Here is a 10,000-nt window from a genome sequence, read left to right as displayed (position 1 = left end):
GGGATTATTTACTCATTGTAGTAAAAGGGTGTAGTTTATTATGTAGTGGTTTGCTCAAGTATGTATTCTATTTGTATATTCTCAAACTAAAGATAAATAGAGTAATACATACATTTCTCTTAGGTAAAAGTTCAGAGAAGAGAGAAATGCAAATGTAGGATGTGGCGAAACATGGTGTAATCCCAAAGCACAGTCCCCGAGTTTGACAGGGAGTCCAGCGGCATTTGGCATCCCAAGTCCACTTTGTGCTCCTGAGTTTCTTGCCGTTCATACCTAGGTTAAGACAGGGTATGGTTTTAGTTTCCCACAGCCATGCAGTACAAGGTAAAATTTACCGTTAACCCATTGGCGACGGGTATAGAAAACTAAACTCTACACTATGGCGAACCACGGCAACGCGCCGACTTTGAGCGCGTGAATTTGGTACATCAAGCCGAATCATTGCCTTGGAGCACTTTGGTGCGCCGCCGCGGCGGACAGCCGCACGCCACATTTTGAGCGTATTGTTATGACGCCTATAGGCGTGACCCGTCGCCATTGGGTTAATGGACAGTATGGCTGAAAACGAGACACTTTTTATCTATGGTTGTGCAACATGTTATACTTTGGTATACATTTACTGGAAAATGTAATGGCACTATAATAATCAAAGAGAAAATACACTTAGAAATACATGAAATAATCTACATCAGCGAAAAATGTCAAAAATTAAGAAAACAAGTTGCAACACATGCCATGCAGGCTGTAACTCTAGAAATGGGTGGGGGTCGAGGGGCAGGGCCCAAAATAGAGAAATACAGGGATCCGATGGGTGTCTAGGAGTGAAGCCCTTGGGTTAGGGAGGATTTAGGTTCATACAGCAATGTCTGGGATTTACCAGGAATGGTAGGAGTAAAAGGGCTTAATCTCAGAGGGGTAAGGTCACTTCATAAACATTAACAATACTTTTATTTATATAATTTGTGATGGAAAATAACAAGAGATTCATGCATATTACAGCATGGATAATTGAAAGAAAGAAAATAAAAAATGGAAGATGGGATGGCTGTGTGAAACTAAAAATTACCAAAGACAGTTCCCCATGGGCAGTACCCAGAGGGCTTACTCAGTTATAGGATTACTAGATACATTTTTTGATGTGGAGTTGGGTACTTAGTCTCTGGTTAGTGTGTCCGTAGAATTACTGCACCTACTATCAGCTATGGTCATCGCTTTTATACTTGTTTATTTCAGTCTTATCTAGCTCCAATGTGCGTGTCAATGCCTAGCTTTGGGTTAGCATTGGCCATTATCCATTAATGAGTTCAGGAGGTAAATTAATATCAATGCCTGAGAGTGGTTATTGCTTTTTTATGTGTATAAATTTTTGCAACTCAAACAACTAAAGTCTGAAACATGTATAACAATGTATCAAAAAAATGTTGAAGGCAAAAGAGTGAAATTATGAAATTTGGTGTGAAGAAAACAGAGATCCCTTGTACCAACAGTGTTTCTCCAAGTGTCAAAGTCAAGAAAGTTGTAAGGGATATTTTCAGTTGCAGATTTAAGGGTAATAATTCCTTTAGCCCAATGTGTGCGGGCTTTTTCCGTGGTCATACGGTCCACCAAATGGGTATATCTGTATGGGCCACTTCTGTAGGGATGTCAACCATGGCATTGGTGCTAAGCCCCCATGGCCTCATAGTAGATGCCACCTGCAAACAAGGGGTGCTGCTGAGATCTCAGGACTTGCTTCAAATTGAAGCTGGAGCAACAGCAGCTTATTTTCAGACAATCTTTGGTAGTTCTAAGTGAACTTTTTTCTTTCTTTTCCTTCATTCTATTTCTTTCCCCTCATATCCACCTCAATCTTGGGGGGCCTGGGGGGAATTAGTAATCCTCTACCAGGGGCAAGCCCCAGACCACCTCTTTCACTGGGTTATTTAGCTTACCTTGATTTATCACATTGGAAAGCTTGCCCTTTGAAGTCAGATATTCACTCTTTATTGCAATTAACCCCTCAGTGACGATATCAGAAATCTCTTGGTGTCACTGACTCCTAAAGAAGCTGGCAACTGTCCTGCCATTTAGCCTGGGAGTCTACTTCACTACTGTTGAACTTTTCTGCTTAGCGCATTCTAGCACATTGTGATGCCTTTAGCTGTACCTGGTATGTTGAGTCTGTTTGTTATGACAGCTATAGTCGTGGCCTGGCAGATGCAGGTGAATATACTGTATGATAGCACTCAAATAATGTGTTAATTGGTATTTTCTCTAACATTTAATGTAAAATTAAAGTATCTGTAGTCACACCAACATAAAAGTCATTTGGTTTGATTCAGCTGAATTTTTGTAGGATTCAAGCAGCCAATACACATTTTCAAGGATACTGAGAAAGAAAGCACAGCTTCCGACTTTTCCTACAGTCCTAGTGATATTTCTGAAGATTATAAATGACACAGAGTATATCAAGAAAGTTAAAGGTGAGTTGAGATTGAGGAGCACTCAAAAGAGTCAATCATTTGTGGATGGCCCATGATTCATCTTGTTTTTCCTGCTACTGGCGTGGTTATATCTGTTGGGCAAGAAGTTGTATGCTTCACTTATCCTGTGGTCATTGGTATCTAATATCTGCAACCATTGTCAATACCAGGTACATGGAATCACTGAAACTATGACAAATAATAGTTTAAGTTAACTGTGGATTTTTTTTCTTTCTTTTCTTTTCATAAGTATATTTTGATGTCCAAAAATATTACAAGTAATTCAGCATTATGTGTATGAAAACAGTGAAAACTATGTATAAATGATTACTATTCTTTTCAGTATTTCAGGGTACACTTTAAGCAAGCAGAATGTCAGGATTTAATTTTGGAGGTAAGTTTAACTTTGCATTATTTCTTTCTTTCTTCCTTTCATCCTTTTTTCCTTTCTTCTGCTTCACTTCCTTCCTTCCCTTTGTACATCTTTCTTTCCCTCCTCCTCCTCTTCTTTTTTTAAGGAAATCTTTTCACTTTATTTTTTTGATTTAAAACTAAACTTTAAGTTTACCAGAACATAAACAAGCTTATATTTGACCAATACCATTTTATCTATAGTTATTTAGTTATTTTGTATTGAGTTTAGATAGGTCTATTCTATAAACCAGTTGATATAAAATGCCCATATAATTTTTTATTGTTTCACAGTATGGCTTATTGAAAAAAAAAAAATGGGAATGTAGAAATGCCTACATATAAATATGAAATTAAAATTCCATACAATTGTTAAAAGGAGAAGTTGGCCCATTAACCCATTGCCTCCAGATGGTGTGTAGTGGCCTTCTATATAATTGCAAAGAATCTCTTTATTTTGAAGGAAAATGAAAAAAATTTGCTTTTATCCAACAATAAAACCACATTCCATCTTTTACACAGAGTAACTCACCTAATTTATTGAAATGGACTCTTAATATAGATAATAAGGGTAATACAGGTTTGATCTAGCAATTTGTATGAATACCATGCATTTCTGACTATGGAAAATATTAAAATCATGTTGCTTTAATAGTATGGCGCAGTGAGTGCAATGCACCAGCTGAGTCTGAATAAGGCCCAGGTGTATATGTGACCTTCTGAAGCAGAGGCCAAGCACACCCCAATATCTCCTGGAGGCAATGGGTTAACTGGCTCTTGTGAAAGGAACATTAATTTAGTGTGTTTAACTATTGCAGGTGGGGGTGGATCTAGTGGCTTTAGCTTTGGGACACCTGCTCAGGCACCAGCAACAACAGCAGCAGCTGCTGTTGCACCAAGCAGTGGTTTCAGCTTCAGTTCACCTGCTACAAGTTCAGCTGGAGGAAGCTCAGGATTCAGTTTTGGCAAACCAGCAACCTCTGCTGCAACTTTAGGAGGAGGTTTTAGCTTTAATCCCCCTGCTGCTTCTGCCACCACAAGTACTGCACCCATAGGAGGGTCATTTTTCAGTAATCCAGCCAGTACAGCTTCTGGTGGCAGCCTACTAGGAAATCCTCCAGCAGCTTCAACAGCTGGGAGTGGATTTAGTTTCAGTGGTGGAAGCAACTTCAGCTTCCCACCCACTTCAACACTTGCTGGTACTGGATGTCTTGGAACAGCAGCTCCCGGACTTGGAACAGCAGCTCCTGGACTTGGAGCAGCAACTCCCGGACTTGGAACAGCAGCTCATGGACTTGGAACAGTAACTCCTGGACTTGGAGCAGTAGCTCCCGGACTTGGAACAGCAGTTCCCGGACTTGGAACAGCAGCTCCCGGACTTGGAACAGCAACTCCCGGACTTGGAACAGCAGCTCCCGGACTTGGAACAGCAGTTCCCGGACTTGGAACAGCAACTCCTGGACTGGGAACAGCAACTCCTGGACTTGGAACAGCAGCTCCAGGTCTTGGAACAGTAGCTTCTTCTGGAGGATCTTCAGGGTTTTCTTTCTCTCTTCCAAGTTCTTTACCAGCAGCATCACAGCCTTCATTACAGGCTGCAACATCTTCAGCTTCAACATTGTTCTCCTTGACAGCAAAACCAGCATCAACAGGAGGAAGTCTTATAGTTGGTGGAAAGTCTTATCCTAGTAAGTTTTTATAAGCAGACTTTCAGTAATTTTATTTTCATGGGATTTACAAGGGGTCTCATGAGCTATTAGATTTTTTTTGTGTGGAAAAAAGCAAGAATTTAGAAAAGGAATTTGCAGAAGTAGAAAAATGCTGACAATCTTCTAGAAATTTAAAGAATTTTAGGTTATTTTGGGGGTTTGATTTTATAATACATTTTTTTCCAGACACTACAGGAGGAATGCCATCACTCTTATCAACATTAAGCTCCACAACAACTGCTACAAGTGCAACAGTTACTGGGCTTGGTAAGATGATTGTAAATAAGAAGGCAAAATGTTGATATCTGTTTTGCGTATACTTTAGTCTTTGAATAGTAGATGGATCTCCACTTCTGTTTCTCTTCGCTTAACTGTAATGAGACAATTGGCTTTGAGTCTTTACTGCACATCCTAACATCCTCTGCCCATGTGTATCATAATTGTAAAAGCAAATGTAAAAGCAAAAGAACAGTATTTCTTTATGATGCTGTAGTTAGAAACACTTAAATTTATTATCTTTTGAAATATGATTAACACTATTGTAGTCTAAAATTATCCATGTTGTTTGCTTGAGCCAGTCTTACTTACATAAAATATAAGCTGTGTATAATGAGACTTGCTGTAGTGAATAGACCAGATTGGTTGCCAGTTCTTGTCTGCTTACTAACACAGGTACAGTTGTGAACCATTTTAATGCTTTTAATTTTTGTAGGGCAAGTTCTAAGTGCTACAACAGCACCTGCACCAAGTCTGCCTGCAGCCTCTGGTGCCACAACAGGTGGATTTTTTAACAGTGGAGTTGCAGCACCTGCTCCAGTCTCAGCTGCTGCCACACCATCTATCTTGGGTCAGATAGCTTTGTTTTTGCCTGTGAAGGTGTCAGTTGATATTGATGTAAAGAAAATTGTTCTCAACTGTTTTAGAGATGCATGCATTGTTGTGCATATTATATATCCATCTGATATTGAGTAAATATTCGAAAAGATTGTTAAAGATTTACCACATACATTATTTATACAAGTGCAAGTATTGCAAATCCCTCTTACGTCTCCATGTATATGAATATATCACTGGTAAGTAATCATTGGGATTTGCAGCTGGACTTCTATCATCATATCTTTCCTTTGTTTATTGTCAGATCTCACTTTTAAAACAAGAGCTTGTCTGAAGTTGTTCATATTTTTATTCATATTTTTTGTTGGATATCTCATATTATGGAATAGACATTAAGTTTTGCATCTTCAGTTTAAGCATAGATTTTCCTTTTCTAATGTGAACTTTTGTAAGCTTCAGAGTGTGTGTGTGTGTGTGTGTGTGTGTGTGTGTGTGTGTGTGTGTGTGTGTGTGTGTGTGTGTGTGTGTGTTTTGTTGTTGTTGTTGTTGTTGTTAGAGAGAGAAAGGGAACTTTTGTACACTACATTTTTTTTTTTTTTTTTTTTAATTATTATTATTATTATTATTATTATTATTATTATTATTATTATTATTATTATAAGAGAGAGAGTGGAAGGGAACTTTTGTACACTACAGTTGTTTTTTTTGTTTTGTTTTTATTATAATTATATTATTATTATTATTATTGTTATTATTATTATTATTAGAGAGAGGAAGGGATGTATGAATAGGCATGATTACCTGTATGTATTTAAGAGTTATTTAGATTCCTCCAAATTAGGTTATTTAAACTTCTAAATTGGAAATGTTTGGAATATAGCTCAGTCAAACTCTAGGATCTTATTGGATGATTGAGGTGTGTAGAAACAGACTGTTTCATGTTTTGTAGAAACTATGATACTCTGTTGAAACAGATTTCTTATAGATGAAGATTTGATAGTTTCATTTTATGCCTTTTTTGATTAAATGCCATTCAGAAAATTTTATGTAAGTAATGTAAGTTGGAATGTTTGATAACATAGATTGATTTTTTCATTAACAGCTGTAATGAAAAGAACTTTATCCATGAAAATGTACTATTTAGCAGTAACTTGTCTTGCCCATGGTGAAAAGTCTTCATTGAGAATCAAAAAAAGAGATGAGGAAAGAAGAAACTGAAATATATAATTTTTCTTTCCTCACACCAGGCATGAAACTGGCAGGAAACACCACAGCTTCAGTGTCTGGCGCAGTTCCAGCTCTTGGCTCGTCCACACTCCTTGCTAAGCCTGCTTCCTCTGCACCCTCACTAACCTCTGGCTTCCCTCTTACCAGTGAGTGATGTGCATGTGCTTCAAATTAGACACTTGGATGTTAATTGCATTCATTTGCTTGCAGGGATGAGAGAGACACAGCTGCTCACCCATGATCATAATGTAATTGGTGTTGCTTGAGATGAAGGCAAGGAGTATGGGAAAGAAAATGGGGGAGAGAGGGTAATTGGTATAGGATGTAACGTGGTTGAGCTACAGGGTTTTATTATCCAACAAAACCCTAGAACCCTAGATAGATGTTTAGAAGGAAGAGAAATAACAGGTAGACAGATAAATAGGAAGAAAGTGATAGACTGTCAGCCAGAGAAACAGAGAAAAAGAAAAGAGAAACTACAAATATATAGAAAGAGACAGACAGATGTGATGGAGATGTAAGCAGTAAGGATATATACAAAGACAGAGATAAAGGTATTAACCCAATGGCGACGGGTCACGGCTATCGCCGTCATAACAATACGCACGATGTGAGGCGTGCGGCTGTCCGCAGCGGCGCCGCGCCAAAACGCCCCGAGGCAATGATTCGGCTTGATGGACCGATATCACGCGCTCAGAGTCGGCGCGCTGCCGCCGTTCGCCAGAGCGTAGAGTTTTTTTTAATTTGCTATACCCGGCGCCATTGGGTTAAGGAGGGAGGAAAAGAGGAATGTTGCATCCCTGTTCCATCATTTGCACAAATTGTGCAATGACCAAATTGGGTCATACCATGTTCTACAGTAACAGCAACATTCCCAGCTTGTTTCATACCTGGAGATTTTGGACACTTCACACTGAGCAGCCAGCAAGTTAGGTCAACCTCCACCAACAAGAGACCCCACTGGCCCACCCATAACACCATATCATGTGCAATACCCAGCCATCACAGTGGGATCTCATGAACCACTCATACCCTTATAAGAAATATTAAAGGTACAGAATCCAGCAGGGAGATATAAAGTAGTGGGGAGAGAGGGTGATGTATGTAGAGAGGAAGGAGAGAGAGATAGGTAGAGAAAGGCAGATACTGCGAGATACAAGAAAGAGAGGTGTAGGTAAGAGGAGAGAGGATCATGTAAATAGAGAGAAAGAAAACCAGGTGATAAAAACAGAGGGTGAGGCAAAGAATTAGAGTAGGATTGAGAAAAAGAGACATGGAAACAGAAATGTCTGGGGAAAGAGAGAAAACTACAGTAAGAGGTAGGGAGGCAAGAAAAGAAAAGGAGAATTGTACTTATTCTTTGTTTACTTTTTCACCAAACCTTAGTCATAATATGATGGATATAAGTTATAACAGAAGCCAAACTCTTAGCCTGATCTTTATTTTCCTTCCTCAGCAACATCGACAGCAACAGCTAGTGTGCCGGCATCAACTCCTGCCTTGGCTACTCTTACAACAGCTACAAGGTAAGGTGTTGGTGAAAGAATTGACAGAAATACAGCAACAGCTGAGGAGATATGCAGTTAATTTATTGACACTAAGTGCATGCACTTCCCACTGTGGTTTTGTCTTATTAACTTTGCCTAAACATGGGTAGCTTCATAAGTGCTTTATCACCTAGGAGTTAATTACTAGGCCTAATAATAGACTTCTAGCAACTATGGGCACCTGGAGTCATCTACATGTTAGCAAAATTAACCCAATGCCTCCAGATGATGTTTAGTTCACATCATGGCTGACTTGGTTACAGCTATGGAGGAGGGTCATTCATGTCATGTTATTATGATGCATACAGAATATTTTATGCTGTTCTTTATAAAATACCCTTATGCCCACACACCTCACCTGTGCATCATCTCCTGGGGCATAGCCTGAGTGAGGATTTTTTTTTTTTTTTTTTTTTTTTTTTTTTTTTTTTTTTTTTTTTTTTTTTTTTTTTTTTTTTTTTTTTTTTTTTTTGAGACCGTCCCACTCCACGCACTCTGACACCTCACCTCGTGTACAGGTGTACCCGCAGTCTAAGCGCTTTGTTATGATGCCAGTACACGTGACCCTCACTCTAGTTCATATGATCAGTCTTCTCATGTCAGTTACTCAGATTGTCTTATGGCGCAATAATGTTTATTGTTCAGATCTCTTGGTCCACAGACTCGGATGCAAAATTGAAGAAGAAATAATCAGAAGTGATGTATTATTACAGCAATGGTACTTGACCTGTTCTGTTATGATATTCATTGATGTCAGATAGAAAGTCAAATCAAGTTTCTTGTTAAAAAGTATTGACTGGAATGCTACATATTTTGTGCTAGAGACAGTGGAATGAACTAGTGTTAGAAAATTGAAGTGACCACATTCCAGAACCCATGAAACCAAGAAGATTTCATGATGTTTGATCATTTAAGGATATAAAGGAGTAACTGAATTGTTATTAAATTCTAAACTACAGAAAATATGTAGGAAACTTTAAAATATGTCAGCTTATAATGGAGAGATGATATACTGAGTTGTTGGAGAAGATCATCATTAGAAAATTCCTAAATAATCTGCAGTTAGACTATGAGCTAAAATATAGATCCAACTTGTTCTATTATCCACAATGTTTTTAATTTTCTAGAATTGTGTTGTAAATTATGATGCAAAAAAATGTTTGTAAATTCCTTAAGGTTTGTCCACCTTCACTCCCAAACATTATCCACTTCAGCACAAGCAGCGCATCTATCACAGCAGCACCTACAGCTGCTACTCCCACACTCAGTGTAAGGGGATTAGAAGAGAAGGTGAATAAGTGGGTATCTGAGATGAGAGAACAGGAGGACCGACTTATGAGGCAGGCTGCGCATGTCAATGCTTGGGACCAACTTCTTCAGAAAGGGCATGACCAGGTTCAGCAGCTTCGTGATACCCTTAACACTGTGGAAGTAAGTGGAAGTTACAATTGATGTCAAGTTGTCACTTGGTTTTAACCATATTCTGGAAAAATGGCCATACCTACTCTATTTTTAGAAGTAGGATCTAGATGTATGTAATTTTTCTGGTGCTAAAGCCCTATGATCTTTGTGATATTATTGTCATATAAAAACAGCAAGTATTCTAAATGCTTTTGAGTAGCTTTTTCCAAAATTGAGTAACTGAGTATATATATAGTATTTCCAACTATGCCAGACACTGGGAAGATAATTTATTATTCCATAAAATTGGTATGAGGATCAAATAAGTCTCAATTTCAGTATGTTTAAGTATCTCATACATTAACCCTATGTACCCTGCAAAATGCTGTTTTAATTTTAGATTTTTTTG

At 38.4% G+C, this 10,000-nt stretch overlaps 1 protein-coding gene across 4 annotated transcripts in view; it reads left to right on the top strand.

The window, feature by feature from the left end:
- Positions 1-10,000, top strand: part of LOC125033461 (nuclear pore glycoprotein p62-like) — a 14,580-nt gene that overhangs the window by 394 nt on the left and 4,186 nt on the right. For 2 of the 4 annotated variants that reach the window (XM_047624985.1, XM_047624987.1), the window contains exons 2-8: positions 2,806-2,856; positions 3,692-4,561; positions 4,769-4,849; positions 5,295-5,429; positions 6,664-6,789; positions 8,100-8,169; positions 9,405-9,621. In XM_047624985.1, the coding sequence (XP_047480941.1) occupies positions 2,835-2,856; positions 3,692-4,561; positions 4,769-4,849; positions 5,295-5,429; positions 6,664-6,789; positions 8,100-8,169; positions 9,405-9,621 (1,521 nt within the window). In that variant the 5' untranslated portion in view covers positions 2,806-2,834. Of the gene's footprint in view, positions 1-2,365; positions 2,463-2,805; positions 2,857-3,691; positions 4,562-4,768; positions 4,850-5,294; positions 5,430-6,663; positions 6,790-8,099; positions 8,170-9,404; positions 9,622-10,000 lie in introns of those variants that run through there. The other 2 variants (XM_047624986.1, XM_047624988.1) reach the window with 2 other exon arrangements.

Source organism: Penaeus chinensis, chromosome 16 (assembly GCF_019202785.1).
Source record: "Penaeus chinensis breed Huanghai No. 1 chromosome 16, ASM1920278v2, whole genome shotgun sequence".
NCBI lineage: Eukaryota > Metazoa > Arthropoda > Malacostraca > Decapoda > Penaeidae > Penaeus > Penaeus chinensis.
Note: the sequence above shows the minus strand (reverse complement) of the source record. Positions and strands in the feature narration are given on the sequence as shown.